Source organism: Schistocerca nitens, chromosome 9, assembly GCF_023898315.1.
Source record: "Schistocerca nitens isolate TAMUIC-IGC-003100 chromosome 9, iqSchNite1.1, whole genome shotgun sequence".
In the NCBI taxonomy this organism is placed as follows: domain Eukaryota; kingdom Metazoa; phylum Arthropoda; class Insecta; order Orthoptera; family Acrididae; genus Schistocerca; species Schistocerca nitens.
In genome coordinates, this window is record NC_064622.1 from 289,699,031 (window position 1) to 289,726,998 (window position 27,968).

The 27,968-nt window shown below is 35.0% G+C and overlaps 1 protein-coding gene across 1 annotated transcript in view; it reads right to left on the reverse strand.

Moving 5' to 3' along the window:
• Nucleotides 1–27,968, reverse strand: part of LOC126204186 (cubilin-like) — a 1,516,445-nt gene that overhangs the window by 417,459 nt on the left and 1,071,018 nt on the right. Inside the window, exon 45 of the mRNA XM_049938590.1 lies at nt 17,931–18,115. Coding sequence (XP_049794547.1) covers nt 17,931–18,115 — 185 coding nt within the window. The remainder of the gene's footprint in view (nt 1–17,930; nt 18,116–27,968) is intronic.

Genomic DNA, 27,968 nt, shown 5'->3' on the forward strand with positions numbered 1-27,968 from the left:
ACAGAAGAAAATACTTCAAGAATTTTGGTCAACAATCACATGGATGGAAAACGTGGTTTTGCAACACTAGAAGAATGTTCCAGATAAGTGACGAAACCCTTGTATTTTGTTAAAACAATATTTTTATCTTGTTTTGTATTGTTGTGTATAAATTTTTGTTCTTCACAATGACTTACGAGATTTTCAAGAGTATTGTGCCTAAAGTAGAGAGTAGTAATTTAATAGACTTCGAACATCAGGACAGGTCAAATGAAACAGAAAAAACTGATCAATTTGATTTGAAAAGTTTTCTTGTAAATTTCACGAAAGAAATTAGACAATCAGTTGACGACAATAAGACGTACTGGGATGAAATTAGACAATCAGTTGACGACAATAAGACGTACTGGGATGAAAAAATTGATAACATTTTGTTGCAAGTCCAAGCAGTCAATACCCAAGTGGGTGAGCTTTCGAACAGAGTTGGCAGTGTTGAGGAAAAAATTGAATCTGTGGAAGCAAAAGTAAATGAAATTGATGTTAAATTGAGCGGTGACATTAATACTGTAAAAAATGAGTTACTGGCAGATAGGGAAAGAAATTTAATTGAATTTAATGAGATAAAAGGGGAAATTAAAAATTTGGATGAGAATACAAAAGTTTTAGTAAAAAATGTAGAACAAAAAACTGACAATCGTTTGGTTACTCTAGAAGAAAAAGTAGAATGCAATGATTTAGAAAACAAAAAATCTGTCAAAGAACTTAGTGAAAAAATTGAAAATTTTGACATCGAATTTCAAAGCAAAAATTACAATGTCAACACATGTAATCTTGTATCTAATATTCCAGTGAAGCACTTTTCGGTAGATGGACCCTTACATCCCGTTGATTTTATACAGTATTGTAAGGATTGTTTTTTACCTCACTCACCAGATGAAATAAAAATTAAATTTGTGAAAAAATTCTTGGAAGGGGAAGCTTTGACTTGGGCAAACCAGATTGTAACTTTGGGGATGACCTTTTCAGAATTTGAATCAAAATTTCTGGAAAAATTTTGGGATGATCTTAAACAAACTAGAATCAAAAGTGAATTTTTGAATGGGCGAAACTATAGAGAATCAGATGGGAACATGAAACAATTTTGCAAAAGTGAACTTCAAAAACTTATTCATTTAACAAAACCTTTGGATGACTTGATCAAAATTGATACCTTAAAGAGAAGATTGCCATCAGCAATGCAGTTGAGTTTAGTTCATTGTCCTGACAGTAATGTAGAGCAGTTTCTCAATTATATTGATAAGTTGGATAGGGTAACAACAAGAACACACAGTGGGTTTACTCAGATAGGTGATGGTCAAAATTGGGGAAATGACAACTTTAAAAAAAAGGGAACAAAACAATTATCATGGTGTCAGTCAAAATTCAGGGGGATATAACAATTTTCAAAAGAGGGACCATAATTTTTATCCAAAACAAGAACAACATTTTCGCGTTAATAATCAACAAAATAGAGAACACTTTGGGGATCAAAATGACAGAAATTTTGTTAGAGATCAGTACAATAGAAATTACCAACAATCAGGTAATGTTTGGCATAGGAATGGGATCAGAAATGTTGATCAGAGACATTGGCAGAACCATAATCAGCAGTTCAAACAGGAACCGGAAATAAAAAACGAGTAGACGCCCCCTTGAAGGTCCGCAAGGTTGAGGCAGAAGGTGAGCATGATGAAAGGACCAATGGATGTGACTATCACAAACTCAAACATGACAGTTCCAAACCTAAGCTATCACATGAGGTCATTAGTTGTTACTTATTGAAGAAATTTCAAGAGGAAAATAATGATGATAAAGATAACATTTTCAATACACAAGAACATACAGTAGATAAAAGTAATTGTGATTCATTCAATTTAACAGAGTTTTACACTTGGGTAGAAAAGAACAACACTTTGTCAGATGATGTAATTTGTTGTAGTTCAGAGACGTGTGTGAATGAAAGAGAGAATGTATGCTGTAAGAATGAAAATGTTGGTGAAAGGGATCTGGTAACTTTAGAAAGAGGAAATAATATTTTGGGGGATAATTTGAATGTGTATGACCTGAATATGTGTAATGATAATGATGTTGATGATAAAGTTGATAATGATGGTAATGGTATTGATGATGATGTTGAGGAAAGGTATTTCATTAGTTTAAATAGGGAGTTGAGTATACACATGGTTGAAAATGGATTAAATAGTGAGAATATTATAGAAATTCCCAGGGATGTTACCAGGATGAATAAGGCTCACAAGCTGTATGTATGTGAAAGTGTGAATTTTGATGTTGTTGGTAAAGAATCTGACTACACAAATGATGATGACACATGTATAACTTCTAGCCTAAGTGAAACTTTTACAGACACTAATGACACACACACACATTTCTTATGAATATATGGCTGAACAGTGAAACTATTTCTTTTGACAAGAACTTTAGAAAGATGCTTATTAATGTATGTGAAACTGTATGTCCTGAGTGGTGGAAAAAGATGAGATATTTTATTTTTGAAAAGCTGAAGGATAAATACTTCAGTAGTATACAATGTGATTTGAATGAAAATTCTTGGCTATTTGAGATAATAGAGAGTACTAATGACAATTTTGTATCTTGTGCAAATTTTATAACTGTGACAAACAATACATGTAATGATATACCATATGATTCTGATAAGTATAGGTTTGGGGAAATTGAAAGTGATTTATTACATGAGGATACAGGTTCTGAGAAAAGTGATCAATTTTGCAGTCCTTATATAAAAGTTCAAATTGGGTCATGGATTGGTAAATGTTTAATCGATACAGGAAGTGAGTTCTCGGGAATATCTGAAAGGTTAAGCAAGAAATTGAAAGTGGGGAAAGATTATGTTGAAATGCCAGTTGTTGGGGTAAAGATAAAAGGTGCTACTGGGAAGAGCAGTAAATTGGTAAAAAGCCAGGCTTTAGTGACATTCTTAATTGAAGGCAAGTTGTTCACACATGGATGTTTTGTAATTCAGGAATTTAATGAGGATTTTCTTTTGGGTATGAATTGGATAGTAAAAGTAAATACAGCATTTGATTGGGTTGGAAGAAAACTTTTGATAGAAACTAGTGAAAGGGAATACATTCAGACAAATTTTGTGAACACACTTGGTGATCAGAGTAATGGAAATTTTGACAGTATCAATTTACTAAAAGAAAATAGATTGGAGAATATTGAAACTCATAGATTTGATACTGATGAAGTTGAATTGGGAATTTAGTAAATTTGAAAATTTCAGAAACACAAAATTTATCTGGGGAGCAAAAACAACAGTTAGAAAATCTGCTGTAGGAATACAGTGATGTTTTCAGTGACATACCTGGTAGGGTAAAGGGTTACCAGTGTGAGCTTCAGGTAAAACCTCATGAACCATTTTTCATAAAACCATACAGTATTGCAATATCAAAAAGACCTGCTGTTGAGAAAGAGCTGAAAAAAAATGGAAGGATGTAATATAATAGAAAGGAGTATCAGTGCATATAATAATCCTCTAGTTGTAGTTTCAAAAAAAGATGGTGGAGTAAGATTGGTTTTGGACTCTAGACACTTAAACAAAATTTTGTTCAGACAGACAGACCATCCTGAAAATATTGATGAGTTACTCTATAAATTTACAGATATAAAATATATGTCAAGTTTGGATCTAACTTCGGGTTTTCATCAAGTACCACTTTCGGTTAATTCTAGAAAATATACTGCTTTCTTGTACAATGGTAAGAGTTACCAATATTGTGTTGTGCCATTTGGGTTAAATTCTTCTGTTTCCGAATTTATAAGAGCTTTGGATCATGTACTGGGGCAAGAACTTGCGTCTAAACTGATAATCTATGTAGATGACATTTTGGTTACAGGGCAAAATTGGGAGGAACATTTTTCGATTTTGAAGTCAGTTTGTGAAAAACTTAGAAAAGGGGGGATGACATTGAAATTAGAGAAATGTAAGTTTGCAGTTTCTGAATTAAAATTTTTGGGTCATGTTGTCACAGACAAGGGAATTTTGGCAGATCCAGAACAAATTAAAGCAATTTCAGAAATTCCTATTCCTAAGACTAAAAAACAATTAAAGTCGTTCTTTGGGTTATGCGGTTATTACCGAAAACATATAAGTGATCAGAGTCTGAATGCACCATGTTTAAGTCAGTTACTTAAGAAAAACACTATTTGGGTTTGGGATAAAAGTTGTCAGGAAGAGTTTGATAAAATTAAGCAAGAGTTGAGGAAGCAACACTTATTACACAGACCTGATTTTAATTTACCATTTTGTTTGAACACTGATAGCAGTAATTATGGGCTTGGAGCAGAGTTATTTCAAGAAAGAGTAGAGAATGGAGTTAAGATACATTGTACCATAGCATTTGCAAGCAGAATGTTGCTCAAGCATGAGAAAAATTATACAGTCACAGAGAAGGAACTTTTGGCAATTCATTGGGCTTTTACAAAATTTAGAATTTACCTTATTGGACATAAAACCATAGTATTTTCGGATCATAAAGCTTTGAGTTACTTACAAGAGTGCAAATTATACCACAGTAGATTGACCAGATGGGCAATATTTCTGCAACAGTTTGACTTCGAGATCAAACACATTAAAGGTTCTGAGAATGTAGTAGCTGATTCACTTTCAAGGTTACCAATTGGGGGAGAAAAGGAGATTTTTGAACAAGAGGAGGAAAAGCAATTTAAAATTAGATACTTGAAAGGGGTGGAAAATGAGAAAACAATTAGAGCTATGTGTAACAAAATTAGAAAAAATCAAAATTTGGATCAGAGTTGGAAATTAATCAAAGAATGTTTAGGCAAAAAGGGGTATGAGAAACTTGATAAATTTTACAAATTACATAAGGGGATTTTATTTCAGAGAACATATGTAGATTCTGATAATTGGAAACTGTGTTGGCCAGAGGCAGATGCTGATAAGCTGATCATTTACATACATGAAAGTTTTGGTCATTGTGGGATACAGAAGTGCATTCAAAAGATACAAGAAAATGTTTATTTTTACAATATTGGAAAGAAGGTAAGAAAAGAATTGGCAACCTGTGACAAATGTCAGAGAGTTAAAGTGAGCAATCAAAGATGTGGTGGGGAGATGCAAAACATTATTCCGGAAAAACCTTTAGATCTTATCGCAAAGGACTTATATGGAATGTTACCAAAGAGTAAAGGTGGTCACTGTTACATATTTGTTATGGTAGATGTATTTTCAAAATTAATTAAACTATATCCAGTGAAAAAAGCTACTAGCCATGAAATTATAATAAAAATTGAAAGAGATTAGTTCGCACAGGTGGGTAAACCAAAAGCTATATTATCAGATAATGGTTCACAGTTCACCTCTAAAGTTTGGAAAAAGTTTATTGAAAGGTCAAAATTGAAGCATATACTTATATCTGTTTATTCTCCGTCCACCAATCCTGCAGAAAGATATATGAGAGAAATTGGGAGACTTTGTAGAACCTATTGTAGCCATAAACGTCCAACCTGGTTTGAGCACATTCGAAATTTTGAAGATATTATGAATAGCCTACAACATAGTTCCACAGGATTTTCACCGTATGAGATTATGTTTAATATTAGACCTCCAAATCTTATATCAGAACTTATTGAGTTTCCTAAATGTACACCTTTAACTATGCAAGAGAGAGAAGATATTGTCAGGGAAACTATGAGGAAACAAGGGGAAAAGAGGAATAAAAGACATAACAATAGGGTATGATTAACCACTTTTAAAATTGGGGATCTTGTTCTGGTCAAATCTCATGAAAAATCAAAAATGTTAACTTCAGAAATTAAAAAATTCTTTGATATCTATATTGGGCATTTTGAAGTCATAGAAAATCCACACCCTAATGCTTGTCGTTTGGTGTATCCTAAGTCAAAAAAATTATTTGGTCTCAGGAATGTTGTCTCTTTAAAACTGTATAAACAGAAATCATAATTAAAAAAAAAATTTAAATAATCTATTATCATCAAAAACAAAAGTCCTCCACTGGAATATGCTTGTTAGGACAAAACTACCTGTACAACCAAGTATGTATATTTGCATGTATAAATTAATAATTTGAAGTCACATGTTAATTGAAACTGATGAAGAAACACTGATGTAACAAAGAATGAGAGAAAGATTTATTTTTACTATTTTTACAAAAAAAAGTCTCTCTGGTGAGCATTTCTGAATTTTTTCTAATTTTTGGAAGCTAAGTCTTCCCTGTGGGTGAAGGCATGCATGTGAGGACATGCATGCAAAGGTATAAGTTTCAAAACCAATTTTAGATAAAGCCTCATGATATGTGAGCAGTTTATTGTTGTTTATACTGATGTTGTGGGGAGCAAAAGTACTCTTCATAAGAATGTGACTTGTAGTAATATTGTAGTAGAGAGGCAAGTGTACATAAATAATTGAAAAAAAAAATTTAGATAATACTGATGTATCTTTAGCTGTACTAAAAAAAAGAAAATCATAAGCAAAAAAAAAAAAAAAATACAAAAAACAAAAAAAACCACAACTAATTTAAAAAAAAATTAAAAAAATCAGAAGTTAAAAAAAATGTATATAAAAAAAATTAAATTAAATCTTATTCTAGCAAAGGAGTTTTACCTTTCTATTATTTTTAATCTGTATGCTGTATGTTAGAATATTTTTCATGTATGTTTTATACCATATATATTTGTCATGTCAAATAATTTCTTTACTTGAATTTTTGTGTATGGGATTGATGGGGAAGTATCATTGCAACAACAGCCAGTAACAAGTCCACAGATTCAAAGAGTCCAAATTTGGAAGAGGTTATCAGACTGCATCATTAGTGTACTAATTGTGTAATACAGATCCATTACTGAGAGTGGTCGGGATTTTGTTGTATATGTCCATAACAACAAAAGCCCTGGGGAGCAGTTGTAATGGATCTGGGAAATGTTTTTTTTTTTTTTTTACCACATTTTTCGATACCGAAGTGTAAATGTTTTCTTATATTTTTGTCAGACTTTATTATAATTTGTCTTATCATATGTTAATTTACTTCTGTTTTTGAGAGTGAAAGCATATTGTTTACTATTAGGAAATGTATCGAAGAATAGCAAAGAGACTGATTACAAATGGAAACTTGTGGATTGTGTAAAGTATCTTTGACGCTAGAGTCGTCTTTGACTACAGAGTCGGCAGCTAACTGTTGGTGTGTGATGATGGAAGAACATTGTGAAGGTCGAAGTCCTAAATAATTTTGAATTATGTTACTATTATTTTTGTATTAACTGAAAAGAAGAAATTACATTTGAAGAAACTGTATTTGAAACACCAAAATGAGAGAAACACTTTGAACCACGTCTTTTCTGCAGCCGACAACGATGCATTGTGGAATCATACTTAGACAACTGAAGCCAAGACTAATATCACCTTGCAAACGTTTAATGGAAAAGGTACTGTCACGAAATATGGCAAATTTAAGTTAATAAAAAGTAGTGACCATATTTTCAACTTGTGTCTTAACCGGGAAGCCGTATTTCAACTGGATCACCAGTTGTGTACGAGTGACAGAAGATGGAAATGGAGAGAATGAATACCGTTGTGTGCATGAAAAATGTAATACCAGTAGTGTTAAGAAATGTATCCTCAAGTGTTTAAGAGGACAAAAAACATTAAGATTAAGCACCACAAGGAGGAGTGCCATGGTGGCATGACTAAGGGTAAGGGGACACTAGCAATTTTAAGTTATGTTGTAAAAATTTTCATGAGGGATTGTCTGAGAGATGTAGTCTACCAGTTATAAAGGAAGACTTGGGATGATTGTGGACTATATACAGGGTGTAACAAAAATATACAGCAAAAATTTCAGGACACTTTCCTCACATGTAGATGAAGAAATTATGTTATATGTATTATGCTGGTCCATCTCTATCTGTCCATTTGTCACTGAATTCATTATTGCCTGGCATACATGCTCTCTGGACCTACACCTAATTTTGGGGGCATTTGAAAGCTCTTGTGTATGGAACCACAGCACAAGATGTTCAGAGTCTAGGTGTCCATATTATGGAAGGCTGCAAAGCCATTCGCAATACTCCAGCGATACATCAGTGCATCCAAGATTCATTATTGAGCAGGTTGACACGTGTATCAATGCCCACAGAAAGCGTATTGAGCATTTCCTGTGAGAAAGTGCTGGATGTAGTATGGTGGTGCATTGTGTTGTGTATGTTTCCCATGATTAATGAGTAGGAGAAAATGAGTTGTAACATGGAAACACAGCATTTCTAGTCTCGTGTTCATGTAACATAATTTCTTCATTTACATGTCAGGAATGTGTCCTGCAATTTGTGCTGCACATTTTTCTTACACCTTGTATATATGCTAAACCGATAGAATAAATTCACTGCCTCTGAACCTTGTAATTCATGCCACCTAGTATCTAAGAGTAAATTTTGTAAGATACTATACATTCTGTCCATGTATGCTGAGTTCTGTTCCATACAGTTCTAGGTTAGAGACCCAGGAGCAAGTCTTCCAAAGAGGAGAGGTAATATAATGCCACCACTAGTTTTTGGGCATCACGGCAAAAACTAGCAGCCAGAGACAGTTCTCATGTCTATGTGAGTTGTGTTTTCATGAATGTGTGTATGGTGTTGTCTTCCTCAAAAGAAGGCCTTTTGGCTGAAAGCTTACTTGTGTAGCAGACTTTTGTGGTGCCTGTCTGCAACTCAATATCCCCACTATATGGTGAGTAGCAATCTATCCTCTTCATAAAATTGTCATTATTCCATCCTGGCTTTTCCATTGTTTAATTTATATGGCCTATAGCCTGTGTTTTCATTTGAGAGGCAACAGAAGATATTAATTAGATACTACACAAAACCATTTAGGATCTGGAAAAAAAGGCACAGCACATTGTCAACTTAGAGGAGATCGATGCAATGAAAGATAAGTACAAGAATTTCAATTTGGCCCAATCAGCTGACCTTACAGCAAGGGAATTTGTAGGGCAAATCATATTACCTGTGAGTGAACTTGCAAGTACCAGACAAGAAATCTGATTGCCAGTTTCAATTACCCCCATGATGCAGATTTTTTGTGTAGACATTAACAGGAGTCATCATTTGTTGCAGTACAGTTTTGTGAGAAATTTTGTTCTCACCAAGAACAATTACAGATGACAACATAACTAACATGGACAGCAAGCTGAAATGGCATATTTAAAAAGTCACTGACCTGAAATGGAAGCCTGAACTTGGGTCAGCTGTTGCAAGTGACAAAATTATGTACATTGCAAACATTATTTTGTATTTTAGTATGGCATCTTGCCAAAGAGGGAATGATGTTCACAACTGTAAACATTCATATTATAATTTTTGCAAATATTATCACTCAAATAATTCAACATGACTTATTTACCAGTGGCATTACAAGACATTAAACAGGAAGCAGTGGAGGAAGATGAAGTACAAACACACCAAGCAGATACATAAACTGTAACACTCCATTAGTCATGTGCGGAGCAAGCAGGACTAAGCCAGGTTGGATCATCACAAGCATAACTAGGTCAAGGTGGAAGTGATAGGGAACTAAGTTTGCAAGACATATTAATAGAAATGTGCAAAAAAATTATCATGATTATAGGATCAAATGTCCTTATTTTCCAAAGAACATAGTGAAATTGATGGCAAATTTTCATGAACAGACAAAAAGAGTTATAAAGTAAACAAACACTGTAAGAAGTTAGATAATGCTCTTTCAGAAAGCAACAAAGACCTTATTATCTTTCAGAAAGCATCAAAGACCTTATGAAGGTAGACCAATCAATTTTCACAACAAAAACCAAACTGAGCAATCAAATTGCTGAAGTTGGAAAAGAGTTATGAGAACAAGTAGCAGCTATTACTAAACAATTAGAAAAGCAGGGTGAAAGAGTGGGAGGGGTTGAGGAAACAGCAACCAAAAAGAATGCAGATTGGATGCAGTAGAACTGAAAGCGACTGTAGGAGGAAAGGGTCTTAGAAAGGAAGGTTTCATTACACAATCTGAGGTTAAGAGTGAAACTGAATTTACTAGCAAGCCAACTATTGGTTATATTAAGATTGTGAATGATAAAACTGAAGAGGTAAAGAAATATCTAGCTAAAACAAATGAACACTGTAAGTCCAGTGTATCCACGATATAAGAGAATATAGCTAAAGTTCAAAAACAATCTTCCAATATGTGTGTGAGCAAAATCCCTGGGCATGGAAACATCCACCCTGTAGGTTTAATGTAGGATTACAAGGGTACTATACTTCTAGGAATGAGTAATGATTTAAAAAATAAATTTTTCAAAAGATTTCTTGGTTGGGAAGGATCATCCTGGGCCAACCAAATCTAGTGTCAAAATTTGACATTTGATGAGTCTGAGAAAGGCTCTCTGAAAAAAATTTGGTCCAAGCCAGAGCAGGCTAGGATTAAGAGTGTGTTTTTAAATGTTCCATATTATAGAGAGCAGAAGGGACTTAGAAAAGAACACTGCAGAGCTCAGCTGAACAGAATATTTCATTTGAGTCAATCTTTTGATGAGTTAACTCAAATACAGGTGTTAAAGTGAGGGTTACCTGAAAGAATACAGTGGGGCTTGGTTTTTAGATCAGATGACTGTTGACCAATTCCTGAAATATGTATAGAAAATAGACAGAGTATTAGGGAGAAAAGATAGATAAAACTTTGACTACTGGAGATAAAAAGTGGGAAATAGTACCTGTAACAATAACAATAATAATCAAGGATGAGGTGGTAGAAATAACTACAGGACTAATTATACAGAGAGAGAAAGGATGCAGAGGTACCAGAACTGTAATATAGATAGAAATGGCAATAGGGTATTTCAAAATAGAGGCAGACCAAGGTTAGAGTACAAGTAGCACAGCAACACTTTAGACCTAATGCCGGAAAGAATGACTCATTAAACTGAAGATTTTTGCCTTTGGCAGTCTACGGTGTAAGAGCTTGTGATGGTGTCAGTGCAGCGATAACTGATAATGACAAATGTTTAAATCAAATTTTCAGTGATATCAGAGTAGTAGAGATGTTTCAAATGAAAACAGCTACCATTGATGAAGGATTTTGGAAAGAACACTTAGAAAACCAAAGTAGTAAAGAAACAATATGTTTTCACAGTAATCATGAGTACTATTCAACCATACTTTTGTTCTGCCCATACCTGAACAATGCATGTGGAGAGACAATGCTCTCATCATTAAGTTGTAAAATTTACTTCATGGGGTTACAATGTTAACAAGTCTACCAACACAATTGTGGCATTCATACAATAATATGGAATAAAAATAAATCAAGGTATGGGTCCTCATCTTACAAAAAAATCAACGGCTTCTGTAAGTGGCAGTTCCATCTCACACAGCACACTGCATTAGGCTGTGTCCTGCTGGTCCATTGTGGGCTCCAAGAGGCTCAAGTTGACACTTCTTCAGAATCATCTCTTCAATCTTTCCCTCTGTGCCTGCCATTTCAGAATTTTATGATGTTCATGTGTCAATTCAAGAGAAGTATGATGTAGTTTGAACACAGCTGTCCATTTGTTAACTGTCAAAAATGAAACAAGCTGACTCCTTATAAACTTTGTCTTGATTTCCACCAGAAACAGTAATTGAAAGCAAAGAATTTTATGACACCTTGTTATTCCAGTTTATATCCTTCAGTGAAACACACGTCTTGAGATGTCGACCAAAGCGTCCGATCCCACCCATTGGCTTTGACCCATGACGTAAGGCTGTTGTGGTGTGTGACGTCATGACGATGCGGAATTTAGTTCTGAGAGTGGCGTGTTTGTAGGTGTCATTTTGATGTGATCGGTGGTGTTCTCTGGTGGTGTATTAGGTGATGTTTCTGGTTTAGTTTGCGTCTGTGGCGTGTTTATTGGTGGTGTATTGTTGCAGTCGGTGGTTACGGGGTTCATTTGCATGATAGCATTGCACTTGTGTGGTATCGGGACTGTGCTTTCAGCGGAATATTTTTCAGTGAGTTAACGATTTTAGTTTTGTTATTTCAAGATTATTGTAGTTTTTTTCTGTTTGTCGTGTGTGAATTGTGGCAAATTGCTTTTTTTATGTCTTTGGAAGGTATGGATATGACTGACAAGGTCAAGTTTTCAGTTGTCGGTGATGATGGAGGACAATGAATGTGTTGTCTCTAGCAAAATTTCTTCAACTATTCAGATTTTTGGATGAAGTCGTGAAGTGTTCAGTATGTCGTGAAGAACTGATGCTCACTAAAGTTCCGGCATCTCCAGTGACGGCTGTATGTAGAGATGTCGTAAGGACAACAGGTCAAGGGAAGTGTTCAATTCCAATTTTGTTGGTTTGTAGTGTTTTTTAAGGTAGTGTTGATTGTGGACGTGGTTGTAGTTTTGGGTTTTTTAATTAGGTATCGGTAGTTTCTGTTGACCTGTATAGGTTGAGGGAAGTGTTTGATGCCAATGTGTGGTTGTGTCTGTGGGTGTTCCAGTATCGGATGTTGCTGTTGAGCTATATAGGTCAAGGGAAGTGTTATTTGTGGGTTTGGGAGCTGTTGTTGAGCTATGTAGGTCAAGGGACATGTCCGATTCCAGAGGATATTGTGTTTACTGCAATTTGGGTAGTTTTGTGTCGGTCTTTTTCGTTGTTTTGTGTGGTTTGGTATGGTGGTGTGTGTCTAAATTTGTTTATATTTATATGATAGAGGGAAACATTCCACTTGGGAAAAATATATCTTTGTTTTTAGATATATTTGTTTGTATTTACTTTGTCCCCACCCAAAAACACCCAATTTCCCGTGCTTGTCTCATTAGTTTCTTTAGGTTTTTAGTGGAACGTGTGTGTGTTGGTTTTTCAATGAATTTTAGTGTTCGTGGCCATGTTTACATAATGATGTCATAGGCACCATATTGGAGTCTTAGTGTATGGTCGTTTCCGCCATATTTGTGACGTCATGGCTCAAAGCAGACGGTTGGAATTGGACACTTCTGTATTTCTATCTTGACTACTTCCAGAAACAATATAAACAGAACTGTTCTTCAGATTAAACACACAAGTGGGTTATTTTTTGTGCAACTGGGAAAAAGCGTAACAAAATTTTTAAAAATCACATTTTCCTTTATACTTATCCCATCTCATTATCAGCCAATGCATTTTTCACCTTGCCTTTGTACATATTTGCATAACTTCACATTTAGCTGTTATGCTTCACTATTATTTCTCACAATCTAGATTATCGGATTTATTCCAAGTTTTGCACTTCAAAGAGTTCATGGTGTAACTAATAGTGGTTTATCATAATATGTGTAAATCCTTTCTTGAGCATTGGGCTCCTCAGCTGATATGAGTCTGAAGGCATAGAGAGAGTAGCATTTTGACCCCAGCTCCTACCACAAATAGAAAAGAAACGGTGCTAAGACTAATAGTGTTATGTAATATCCTCCTGTGAATGTTGTGTGCAGCTACTACCACAAATAGAAAAGAAACAGTACTAGGTGTAATAGTGCTATATAATATCCTCCAATGAATGTTGTTTGGTTGAGAATTGAAATACAACTTACAGCAGTAAGCAGCACTATTAAATTTTTGACTAAGGTATTTCACACTTCAGGTACATATAATATTTAATTATTTCACTACTTTTGACTTGTAAATGCACACATCAAAGCACAAAGCATATATATAGTGACAGCAGTGTGTAGGGAAGACAGAGCTTGAATCCTAAATACTGCTCCCCTTTATTGGGCAGACTGTATGCTGGTGAGAAACATCTCCGCACTTCGTAAACACTCATTCAACAAAGAGAGTGACAGATTAAATTTTTTGTAAAGGTAGTATCCCCAAAAGCTGTTCCAATGTACCCCAGCTACCAGTGCACCACCAAAACGAATCTGACTGTATGTGCAAAGATCTGAATCTGCAGTTTGGCATAAGTTTACAGACAGTGGTAGTGTATTTCAGGTGCTAGAAATCACATGTATTTTCTCACCAAAGAACAAATGAATCCAAGCAAATGGTAAAACAACCAAAGTTGCAAATTTAATTTTTAATTTACTTGATGACTAGTTTTGGGTCAGGATACATTTTCAAATCATCCATATACAGTGTGTATCTGATCCCTGATTTTTCCCGGTTAAAAATACACTTTCTCCCGGGTGAAAATACACTTTTCCATGTTAAGTGACAGTATGCTTTTCCTCAGAACTGTAAAACTTATCAATCCATTGAATTGTTATGGTTTTATACACAGGGTTAAATGTCCCGGCATTTTACCAAAAGAAACACAGGGCAGAAAAACACATTTTGGAAAGATCTGTGATGTGCAGCAACACGTATGCTGCATATTTTCATATTATGAAAGTATAATTCTGAATTGCACCAAACACCACATGTTACTTCCTGAAGCATTGAAATTGAGATTCTGATGAGCTTTTGTAAGTGTCATAGCTCATCTCATGTGATCTCACCAGCCGATGATGGCACATTTTCAGAGCATAGGACACATGTTGTAGCCAGCCAATAGCAACATCACTGTTAAGTAGCATGACCACACAAACAGGAAAAGTTAATGATTTAAATTAATATATTGCACATAGTATTGCCACAAGAAGAGCAAAGCCCTCACATATAATATTGGTTTCGAAGATTAATAAGCTGCAAGAGAAGCTAAGCTTTCACATATAATGTTGCTCTTTCTTCCACCTGTTACACTTTAAGATATATCACACAAATGGGCCATAAATTTTTTTAATAACGACATAAATGTCTGATCATCTGGGCTTGAAATCATTCTAATGGTTGTCCCTAAAAGAGTTGATTTTTAAATGAGAGTCTGTCCAGCCATGGCTGGTGAATGATGAAGACCTGGTAATAAATGCTCAGTGACTTAAGAAATTCGTCGTACATTCTCACACATAGTTCATGTTGCGTAAAATAAAATTTATTTTGTAAGTATCGCTTCTCAAAACACCATTCACAATATTTTCCCATGACCTGTTAGAAAACTGTTTCAGCAGTTGCCAGAGTGCGCCAGATAACAGGCATCATCGCGTTTGGGCAGCTATGATGATGCAGGAAGCCTGCATGTTCATACGTGGAAAACATCTAAAGATTTTATGTTATGTCATAAAAGATAAAAGACATCAGAGGATACTCCAAGACAATCGGAATTTCATGAACCATGCTAAAATGAATAATTTGGCTTAAAGTGCACATTCGTATGTCCAGATCTGTATGTAAATTTTCTTGGAGTATGGCAAACCAGTATTGTATTATCTCACGTTTGATTCTTTATTATGGCATAATGCCATATGGCTAGAAGATGAAAGCATGCACTTGAAATGCAGTGAATAGTTGAAACTAGCCAATAGTATGGAATTAAACACTTCAGTTCAAATAAATGAACTGCCTCAATGGAAAAGATTTAGCGAACCGACAAAAATAACTTCACTGTTCTGCAAGGCAATTAATGGTTGACTGTCAGAAAGGTGGAAATGAAATAAATACTGAAACTAATAACTTATTTTAGCCTTCTGTAATTATGTGATTGTATTTTAATTCACTTGAAAGTTTCCGGCCACAGAAATCCGTTTTGCTTTCATTTGACTTCAGAGCAGTAAATGAAGAGGAAACAGTAAAATCACTAAATGTAAACACAGGTCACGTAGAGACTACCCACCTCTCCACTACAACTCAGACTGTTCTGTGTATCAATACTGGATCTACGACATTTCCGAACCGGGGCAATACTAGATAGTGGCCTCTCCCCCCCACGCGCCACTCCGGCGTTTGAGGTAGGACGCCAAAAATTAAATCGATTTTTGAAAAAAAAAAAAAAATGTTCATTTTGTAGCACACATCTTTCTGATGAGTCTGAGTCATAAAACATATGTCTTCGAGGAAATGTAAGGCCTGTTATTTGATCTTAAGTCTGCCAAAGTGCAATGCCACGCCTCTTCACACAGCATTCTTCTATCACACGTCACAGTATTTCGCTCTGTTGAATTTGAATGTGTATATTTTGTAACAGGGACTGGAAATTAAAATCTCCTGCGGAGCTTCTCCTGCTCCCAGACGGCTGGTGTGACAGAACAACCAGTAAAGACAAGAGACAAGCACGACAGTACACATTTCTTCAATCCTCAGGTCCTAGCATTTTTTCCACTCTAATCTTGCTAAAGCTTTACATGGCATGCTTTCCTTTCTGCGAAAGAATCTATTACCTCATCGAAATTCGTCACGTGTTTTGCTACATCAAAAAACGAAATGTCACTGCTTAATACTGAAAACGCTGTTAATACAAATAGTACCCAAGACTGGTGTGGTTTCTCAAGCTGATTACGTGTATTTTGTCACTGTCTGCTAGATAAAGCGAAATAGGCCTGTCTAATATTGCAGCAATTATAGTACACACCAAATAAACAAGACTGTTTTGGAACAAATGGTCACTTTTGTGACACAACAGAATAAAATTCATGAAGTACCAAAATCAAATGCCTCTTAGGCCTACTACAAGCAAAAAGCTTTATGTTAGGTAACAGTTTAAAGTTTCATTCATACACTTCAGCTGCTCAAGCACGAGACTGAAAAGTAGTAGTACAAAATTTTTATATAAATTTGGAATCGTCATATTCTTCCATAATTTTTGTAATGTCCCTGTTTCTTCTCCTTCCTCACTCTTACAAACAATCTTGTCATCACCAATTCTATAACTATTCCTGCCAGTGTCAAAACTTATTATTCTCCAGTTAATTTCTCTAATCCTACCACAATCATCGGTTTAGTTGTCCTGCATTTTTTCTCCATTAGGCATTATTACGTGGTCATACAATGAATTTTCTGTGCTACTCCCAGAACAGAACAAGTGCCTGCTAGCCAGGGACTGTACAACCAGTCCTTACTAGTGTAGCAATCTGGCCAAAAACTTTCTGTCAAAATTTCATTTTCTTGGATACATAGAGAAGCTAACACATAATCTTTCTTACTTATTATTCCTGTTAGTCATTTATTTCCACTCTGGTAGTCTGAATCTATGGCTCTGCCCCCGTCCCCTACATCTGGGCCCGTTGCGCATACGTGAATCTGGCAGCTTGGGCACGCCAGTAAAATTTTTCCAGGTAGCATCTGGCTGCTTGGGGGTACTGCTTATACAGCTAACAGCCACACTTCTGTAGCTAGAAGCAGGAGAAAGTACTACTCATACGTGACTCAACTGCGCATGTACAAGGGCCCACTCACAACTGCTCAAGTGAATCTAAAGCAAACAGTTGTGACGTCACGCTCATGGGAAGCAATTTGTTGCTCTGAAGCATTGCATTGTTTTCCTAAAGCCTTTGACACATCTTGCTGTTGGCAGATGCTTGTATAAGCACTGTGTTTTGTTGTGTATATGGTGCATTTCCTTTGCAACTTAAGTTTTCTTTTCTTTTTTTCTCTTGTTCATGTTTTATTGCTGCAGTATTATCCCGGACTTCTAAAAAATTCCTGGGTTTTCCCCTGTATTCTCTGGCATGAAAAAATTCCTGGGCTTTTCCCAGATCTCCTGGTTGTCCCAGGTCATATACACCTTAGATAGTCAAAATGGTATTTCCCAAAATATAAGACACATGTTAAGATAACAAAAGATATACATATAACAAATAGCAAACGAACAGTTACAGAGCCTATAATTACTTCAGAGTGCTGGAAGTTCATTAACAATTGAATTGTTTGCAAAGAAATAATACTTCCATTATGAATATGCAAAAGAGAATGAAGTGGAGGATTTATAAAGAGGATTAAGCTTAATTGGCATCATGAACAATTTAACTAGCATGATTATTCACTGACTGTAAGAGATGAGTTCTTCTGAAAGATGTGAATGCATAGATCATGTAAACAATTTCCTGACTCTTACTTACCAATTGATACAGTTGCCTGGAAACCAGTGTGAGGAGTATTGGTGTTGGTATAATATCGAATGTGGAGGACATTAGATGAACTAGTATAAGTGCTTGGGGCAATTTCACCACAGTATACACCCACAATTTTGGCAGCAAGTGTTCCTCCATCACGCACTTCAATACCTTCCTCAGGACAACCAGACCTATTATGAGAGAGAATAATCACACAATGAAAAAGAAATGGCAAATAAGAGACATCAATTATTTTTGAGCAAGCATGAGAGAAATGATGTGAGTTAGAATATAGATACTCATGATGCTCAGTCTGAAGACAGTTGTCTACAAAAGGCAAAGATTTATGTATGAGTCTCAGGTTGACACAAAGCGATATTCTGGCAGTAGAACCAATTTCAAAATAACAATTGGGACATAAAACAACAGTATAAAAAATGTTACTTGATACCACAAATGAAACTTTTTCAATTCCTTTTAATGCCATTGAAATTATGAGACACATCCATATATTGACAGACTGTTCAAAATCAGATGTGACTGTTCAGTACAATCTATTAGCACACAAGTGAAAATAAAATAAATAGGGGAAAGAAGGGTGTAACGGGACATCTTCCTCTAGAATTACATTTTGCCAACAGTGGTAGTCGATACCAATAATATTTTTTGATTTTTGGACAGATCAGTATTATCTCAGCAGTTTTTCTGAAAAATTTCGTATAATTTTATACACAATATATTATATTTCAAACTAAAATTTATCAAATGTTACAATCAATAAGTACTATCTCTGAATGTACAGTTAACATTATGTTTTAGGAACATTTGAAATTACAAATTACTTGACACACTTAAAATTTCTATTATTAATTATGCAGCCTAGTACTGCTTATTATGTTTATTTCTGGATCCATTTATGAAATAATAATTGAAACTAATAGAAAGTCATTTGTCAGGAAAAATTGTAAACCCTTTGGAATATGGTTATTTCCACAGAGTGATGTAGTAGTAAGCATGCCTCTGATGTCGCTGGGTGTATTTTTGTATTTTGGGTGAACAATGTAATTTCAGCTTTGTTAATGTGAAAATTCCAAAGACTTGTGATATTCTAAAATGTGACAAAATAAATTAATGTAAAAACAAAAATTCTGCAGTGAAAATGTTCAAAATTAGTTAGATCAATTCAAATAAAAGGACCTAAAATGTGAAAATTTCAGCTTCAAGAATCAGGCCCAAACAAGAAGAATGGGAGCCAAGTCTACAAGGAAAGATAAGTAAACTAGAAAGTTTATTGTATTCTTACTCCTGTCAAATCTTCAGAAAAAACTTTGCTTATTCTAGACAACAGCTACAACTAGGAAGGAGGAGGGAGATTACAAGTGTGGGCGGCATCCATGATTAATTGACTAATAATGAAGTTTTGCCTGCTGCACAAAAAAAAAAAAAAAATTGCTCTATTTCACTGATTTTTGAAATTTATGTATGAACAAATTTTAGATCACATGGAGCAATAACTGAAGGCTGCCCAACCAGCTGAAGACCGTCCAAACAACAATGACCAACAATGATGATGGACCACATGGAATTAAAGTGAAGAGGACTTTACGACCACAGCCAGGAACATCAAAAAGGAAAGATAAGTACCAACTATTAGTGAAGTTAATTTGTTTGTTCAAATCAGATTACAAGATCAGATAGAACTACTTAGTTATCAAGTTGCTGAGATAAAAAATGGGTTGTCAGAGGGGTTAAAAAGTGTGAATGAAAAAGTCGATGTTCTAGAAAATAAATTTTTTGGAAATGAGTTTGTAGCTGAGTCAGTAAAACAATCAAACAATGGTGATAACATCAGAGTTGAAGAGAAGGCTGTAGCAGGAATAAACCACCAAAATACTGCCAGTTTAAACCAAAAAAATTAAATGTAGAGAACAAAATACAAACTGATGTAACTGTTTTAGATCAAAAAATTTCAGCAGTTCAGGAAATTTGTCTGAACCAAAGTCTAAGTGCAAACAAGTTTTCCAACAGATAATTTACATCCAGTGGATTTTCTGCACCACTGCAGAGTTAGTTTTGTGTCAGGCATGATGTAGTGATTCTATTCCACTCTAGATATGAGTGTGGGATGGTAGAATCCTATCTACTGCACATGCTTGTGTGTACAGGTTTAAAATGACTTGCGGGAAGAAAGTAGACGCGGCAGTCGAATGGCACCGAGAAGTACCTGTCGGGCAATCCATAAAGGTTTTAGTGCATGTGTAAGGAAGAACCATAGAGTTTTTATGCTGCTCTGTGTTTATTGTGTCATTGGCCATTTTTACGTGAAACAAAAACAGTTGAAAAAGTACTCTTGTAGACTCCTGCCTCAGCCTTGGTAGAGGCAAGACATATTTTCTGATTCATTTTAAGAAAGTCTTGGTAGTCAAGCCAACTTTCTTTTAACTGTAACTCATTTTGTATCTAATGTTCGATGGTATGGGGTACTTACAGGAAGTTACATATGTATCTTGAAAGTGTGAATGATATTGTATATGAAAGTCAAATACATTGTTAACTGATGAAAAGGAAAGTTTGTATGTCTAGTTTCACACATTAAGTAATCACAAAATGTTATAACGTGGCAACCTGTGTGAAGGGACCTAAAAAACAGGCATTTTCAGTCAAAAACGAGAAAAGAAGCTGTTGTGTGTTGCCATAGCAACCAAACATAATACGACAAGGGATTTACTCTGAGACATTGGAATATGTTCAAGTATCTAATGGAGCAAAATTAGAATGAAAATTGGTGAACAACAATAAAACAGCAAAGAAGATTTCAACGTATTTGTCTAAGAAGAAATATGCACAAAACGCTTCAACCAAGAAGATCCAGTGTGGGGGGTATACAGCTCTCACAAACGTGGGGACACAGATGTGGAAACCAATGTACATCCGATGCCACCGGCACCAGGTGCTGTTCACCGGTGCTGGTCTGCCTTCACATTCACTCACCTACGCTACGAGACTTCCACAGTGGGTAAGCGTGAAACGAAACTTCATTACGTTAGTACGAAGTGGTACAAGATACTGTTGAGTGAACTGTATTTGTGTAGTTATCATATTTAAAGTTAGTTTTAAATGCTTACAACAGCTAAAGCATACAAGAGAATGGAAAATATACAACCGGTTGGGGAAACTCAAGACCAAGCTATGGCCATGAAAGTACCTGACTTAGCTGAGTTGGTAAATTTAATCAAAGCTCAGAGTGCAACTCTAAGTCAATTAAATACCCAGAGTGAAGATTTAAATGATCAAAGTGCCACTCAAAGTAAAGAACTAGGTTTGGTAAATTCTCAATTAAATGCACAGAGGGAAGCCTTAAATATTAAAATGACAAATCTGGGATTGTTAAGTGCCAAGGTCGACTCTCAAAGCGAAGAATTTAGTAATCTGCATGAAGGCATGGGCACTTTGAAGACTGCATTCGATGCTATAAGTACTGAAGTAGGAAATTTAAATGTAGATCTAAAGAATGAGTTGACAAACTCGTTGGCTACTCTTACAAATCATACGTTTACCAACCTTAGTCAGAAATAGAATGATACCTTTCAGGATTTGTCAAAAAGGTTAGAACTTAACATTGAGAACAAATATAATAATGTAGAATCCAAACTTATTGAAAGGTTAGGCACTTTTGAAAATGTGAACAATATTAAGTGTAATGATGTAAGACATGGGTTGTATACTTTGCAAGAGAGTTTAGATAAGCAGAATGAGTTAATACCAGTCATTCAGTCGCAAATCACAGGTGTCCATACATGAGTACATAATGTAGAAAGGAATTTCTAAGAGGAAATAGCCAACTCTGAAATCATAAATGTAATTACTTTGGATGAACAATTTGGAGAAATTATAGATTGAAAAGCTACCGAGAGAATAACATCCAGGAATGTATCACCTATTCCTTCTTCCGAAATTAATGATACCAGGAAGGGTATGGATGACCTGTGGAGAGAAGTTAAGCTTATCCAAGACAAAGTAGAAAAAAGGGTATCTTCACCTAATGTTGTATTAACTAACGAAGCTGTGACTGATTTACAATGGGGAGCTAATTCAGGGTTATCTAGACAATTCCCTAAGTTTAAGCTGGATGGAGAGATACATCCAACCCATTTCTTAAAAAATCTTTAACCAAGATTTGCCAAAAAATGGGGAAGGTTCCAAGAAGATCAAATTTGTGGTGGGGTACCTTTTAGGGGAAGCCTCAGAATGGGGTACAGTAAATATTGAGAATTTTTCTTCTTGGAGGCCTTTCAAAAGAAATTTAAAGAAAATTACTGGTCTGCCAGTGCACAAGAATAGTTAATATCAGATCCATGGGACCCAGGCAGAGTCATCTACCCCCCAGGGACGTTAATATTCTGAGTTAATGGGTGGAGTGAAGACCGTCGGATCCCAACTTGTTTTCGGTGTTTCTTTCAAAATAGTTTTCCTGCACAGAATTCTTTTAAAATCTAAGACTATCCTATAATCTTATTGTTTAAAAGTAATAATCTGAAAATGATCATAAAGTAGAGACCAACTTAAGAGAATCACAGAAAAAAATGATATCTTGACAAAATAAACTGAATAAAGTAGTGTATTTGTAGAAAATGTAATATGGTGCGACTAATTGAACAATTGTTAAACCAAAGTGTATAGCTTTTCTATTTTGTATAGGGTATTTTATATCTTTTATGAGATGTGATATAGATGGGAGGGTTTGTATAAATTTTGAAATGGGTGGGTATTGTAGCTAAAAGATTGATTTACAAGAACACATAAATCATGACTAACACAAAACATACATCACATCTTTCAAACAACCCTCACAAACAAGTGTGCTTGATTCTTCTTCATTTGCCGTTTCCATAGGGTTGCTAGGATTTCCTGCGGGAACCTCAAAGGGTGAAGGTTGGGTAAGTCCGTTCTGTAGGAGATGATTTAATACCAAACCTCCTCCAGTGTCTCACTCAAATACCTGAGAGGTATGGATCCTGGGGAAGGGGGGTGGGAAGGGTTTCTTGTCTTTGGGGCTATCTTCTTTCTCTTCTTCAATTGTAGCAACCACATCTGTTTTTTCCTTTCTTACCTCATGTCTTGAGGATCTGTCTATCTTTACCCTCTTTCTGTATTCATAAACTTCTATTGCTGAAGTCCTTCCTTATTTCCATGGTTACTAATAACCTACATCTTATCTGTAGATAAGAAGGCTGAAGAATCAGACTACATGAACACACATTCACATATGCACAAATATACACTTCTACACAAACATTACATTACATAAGACAAAGCTTGTCATGATGTGAGAACCGCCAGCTTTTGCAGGGGAAAAAGTGTGTACATAGGGATTTATGCCACATATATGGGGACTTATGTACTCAAAAGATCACAAGAAAGGTTGCAGTGAGATTTAGTACACAGACCTGACGATTGTCTTGAACAATTTTTACAATATGCTGACAGGCTGGATAGGACAGTAGAAAGAAGTATGTACCATAATAACCGGAATGATAGAAATCACAATGGGAGTAATCATAGAAACATAGATAATGGTAACTTCTATCAGGATCAAAGTGTCAATAAAGAGAGAAATCTTGAACTTCAGCAGGGTAGGAATAATGGGGATGACCATGGGCATCTAAATAGAAGAAACAATCATAGAAGTAACTACTTAGTAAACAGCAGGTAGTCTCAATGAAGGTGCACAGTTTTAGGGGAAGAAAACATAAAAGCACAGGACTTCCATGCTACACTTGCAATTAGACAATAATAACCATGTTAATAATAAGGCACATGTATCTGAAAATGAACAGAAAGAATATCAGATTTCTCACTTGTTTTGATCAAAAGTTTTGGGATACTACATTTAATGATGGTGATGTAAGTGCTACTCACAAACCAGAATGTGAGAGTAATGAGAATATGTACTAATGATTTCTTTTCTTGCTTGGAAAACAGTGTTATTGTTGTATGTAAATCAGGTGATTATTGTATTGGATCGGAACTAAGTGGTATTTTTGATGCAGATGTGAATAAGAGCTGTGAAGTAAGTTGTTAGTCTTAGACTGGTGGCTTATTTCAAATGAATATAGATGAGGTAAGTGACTTTGATGAACATGAGACTTGAATTGACAGTTATGTTGTTGATGAAGTAGTTATGGTGGATGTGATGATGATCAGTATCAGGTATTGGTGGAGTTCAAGAATAATAATGTTTCAGAGTTATTTGTAAAAGGTGTTGACAGAACAGATAAGGTAAGTGATGTCATGAAATACCAGTCCAGTCAAGACAGTTTTTCATTAATGTCATGCAGAGTAATGATGCAAACAATAAAGATGAGGTATCTGTGAAGCTGGGGAATAAAGGTGAAAATTTTATTTGAAGTTTGTTTGGGACTAGATTGATGATAACATAGATACAGGTGCATTCTGGAATACGTTCTCTGTGGTTAGTCAGAATTTGTATCTTAATTGGTAGAATGAAAAGGATCTAAGAGGATCTAAGAAGGAAGTGTAATTTTGACAGTAATGTGTTTTGTGTTCCTTCTGTAACAAGTGATGTTAGATGTGGCATGGAATCTAGTCACTGTGTTCAATCTTTAACTGACAACATGAGTAACCAAAGTAATGTTATGATACCTGTAAAGTTTGATAAGACCTTGTGAAGACATTGAGGATGTAGCATTTGATGAAACTGAAAGTGAGCTTTTGCATGAAGTGTCTGACAATAGAGAGGATGATTCAGATTTTGGATGTCCTTACATTAAAGTTATGATTGATCAGTGGGAATGTAACTGTTTGACTGATACAGGTAGCCCAATTTGTAGTATATCTGAACAATATAGAGACAAGATCATGTATAGTAACAATTTTGTGGAAATGTTCATTGTAGTTGTAAAGATAAGAGGAGCTACTGGTAAGCACAGCGAATCAGTGAAATCTCTGGTACTGTTACTTTTAGTGTAGAACATGGGTGCATAGTGATCTCTAGTCAGAAGAAAATATACACTATATTTGTAGGTTCATACAACTATGTAATTCTGTTTTGTAAAAGATTTGTGCTTTAGAATTTGATACATATATGCCATGTGACTAAATGAGTAGACCCTTTTACAATTTTGAAATGGGACAACACCATTAAATATCTAGTAACAAATTTCTTTTCTTAGAATGCCATTAGTGTTAAATATTATTACTATTCCTCTGCATTCTGCAGAGAATAATTAAATTTTATTGTCATGAAATGGTTTGGGTAAAGTCATGGGTCTTGTGGTAAATTGACTTAAGACTCATTTTATTCATATGTATTGTAAATATTAGGAATAGTATCTTAAAGTTTCATATGTGAACACTTTTTAATCCATTCTGACATAAACACTGTATACTTATTTTTCAATACAGATAGGCAAAATTTATGCTGTGTGATGTGAAGGAGCTATTGAACAGCATATTTAGTACACAAAAAAATGTTTCAGGATCCAATGTGAAAGCTAAACAGGAGCATGTGATGAGAAATCTATGGAGAAAACTGAAAGATGTGGGTGGATCCACTCCAATAAACCTGTTTGACTGCACCCTTATTGGTCCAGTTGAGTTACAAGAGATGACAGGTGCTAGGTAATGTACTCAAGCATCTGTAAACTCCATCAGTCTTGTGACTGAACTCTGTAAATTGTTAGCCAAGAAATTATCCTACATGAAGAATTCATGAAATAATGTTTAGAAAAGCAGTCACTGCTATGGACAGTGTTATTCCATATAAACGTATGTTTTTTCAAGTAGGGGGATTAACTTCCCAATACATTACGTAACTTTAAATAATGATGTGGATGGTTAATGTTCTATGATTGATGATTTGTATCAACACAGAAATGTGAAAATTTAAAAAGTTCAAGTGTACATTCTATGGACCATGTTGTAAGTAATTATCAGAATCTGATAAAATTTGGCAATGTTAGGTTAGTAGTCATACATTTCAATGGATTTTCTTCTCGCAACACTCAGTATTAATTTTTTTCATCAATTGAAAATGAACCTTCTGGGCTTCTATGTATGTAGGTTGGTTTGTATTAACAATTAGCAAATAGGGTGGAAGACATTTAAGATTGTGGTCATAAAGTGAGTATAGGCTGTCTAACAAGATTTATACATTTCTGATTTCACACACTGATTTTAGTCCTCAAGCTACTCGATTATGTCATCATTCAAAGCTATTTATGACTCTGATTACCTATATTTATCCTGAGTACTGCATTAATGTATCTCACCGAAACTTGAGTTGGGTGCAGACTCATGCTTCACGTTGTTTTGGGTACCCCTGGTCATCGCGAATGTGTGCGTGTACTCAAGGAGAGTGTGCAACTAATGATTGAGGGTAGATATTTCCTATAATCATATGATATATGATTATGAACTTTATTCATACTGCTGTGTTGAAACATTTCTGCTGGTTGTAACCAGCATGGATTGGACTCATGAATCAGTTCCCACACTGTAAGCATAGGCCCTAATATTTTTTCACTATTTTCTCCTTTCATGAGTCAACATATCCTTACATACTATGGTTTATGCAGCTGACTGATTTTGTGCTATACTCCTACTTGTGATTGAATACATTTTTCTGGTCTGCGCCCATCATTGTGAGTTTTTCGAGTCGGCTCACTCGTCATACACTTGGGCTCTGAATTTTTTCCTCTTTCTTGATGATCTTGAATGTGTGACTTTATAGATGTAAAATTGCAATTCACAATTCTAGTAATTTACATTGTGTCTGCACTTATTTATATAGTTTAGTGTTATAATGTTGTAGTTTTGACTTTGTATCATTTGTTTTGTGACAGAATGTTCCACAGATCTGAAAATCTGAATGTCACATCCCATATATGTATAGATTATGATTTGCACAGTAGGTATTTTTCTTATGTTTTCTGTAATATGTTACGTATCAGATACTACTACCCATCTGTATTCTATCTCTTGGCATCATATTGTACACTGTTTGGCAAACTTTATAGTAGGTCACAAAATATTGTAAACACATTGTTTCCATATTATGTAAGGGAGATATTTTAATGGGACATCCTCCTCTAGCATTACTTTTCCTCGAAAGCAGTAGTTGATAACAGTAATATTTTGAGAATTTTGGACAGGTCAATATTAATCTCAACTGTTTCACAAACTTTCATATAATTTTATACACAATATGTCATATTTCAAGCTAAAATTTATGAAAAGGAATTGCTTTATTTGCAATCTTACAATCAATAAGTACTATCTCTGAATGTACAGTTAAACTTAATTTTTTGTGAAACAATTGAAATTACGAACTACTTGCTACACTTAAAATTTCTATTATTAATTATTCAATATAGTATTGCTTATTATGTTTATTTCTGGATTCATTCAAGAAGTAATAATCAAAACTAACAGAAAAACATTTGTCAAGAAAAACTGTAAACCCTTTGGAATACTGTTATTACCACACAGTGAAGTAGTAGTTAGCATGCTTCTGATGTGATTGGACACATTTTTGTGTTTTGGGAGAGCAATGTAATTTTTGCTTTGTTAATGTGAAAATTTTTAAGAGTGTGTGGTATATTATAATGTAACAAAATAAATTAATGTAGAAACAAAAATTCTCCAATGACAATCTTCAAAATTATTTAGATTAATTCAACCATGAGGACCTAAAATGTGAAAATTGCAGCATCACGAATCAGACCCCTAGACAAGAAGAACTGGAGTCAACTCTACAAGAGAATATACGTAAACTAGAAAGTTTATTGTAATCTTACCCCTGTCAAATCTTCAGAAACACTTTGGTTATTCTGGACAATAGCTGCAATTAGGAAGAAGGAGGTAGATTACAAGGGTAAAGTGGCTGGGTTGGGAACAGTGGGCACTGCATATCTGAATGTCTTAAACAGTGCTGCTTCCTATCGAGAAGTGCCCGAACTGTACTCAGCACCTTTAGTGCTGTCAGTACATTGACTAAGGAAGCCTGCTCCATTATCTTTCTGC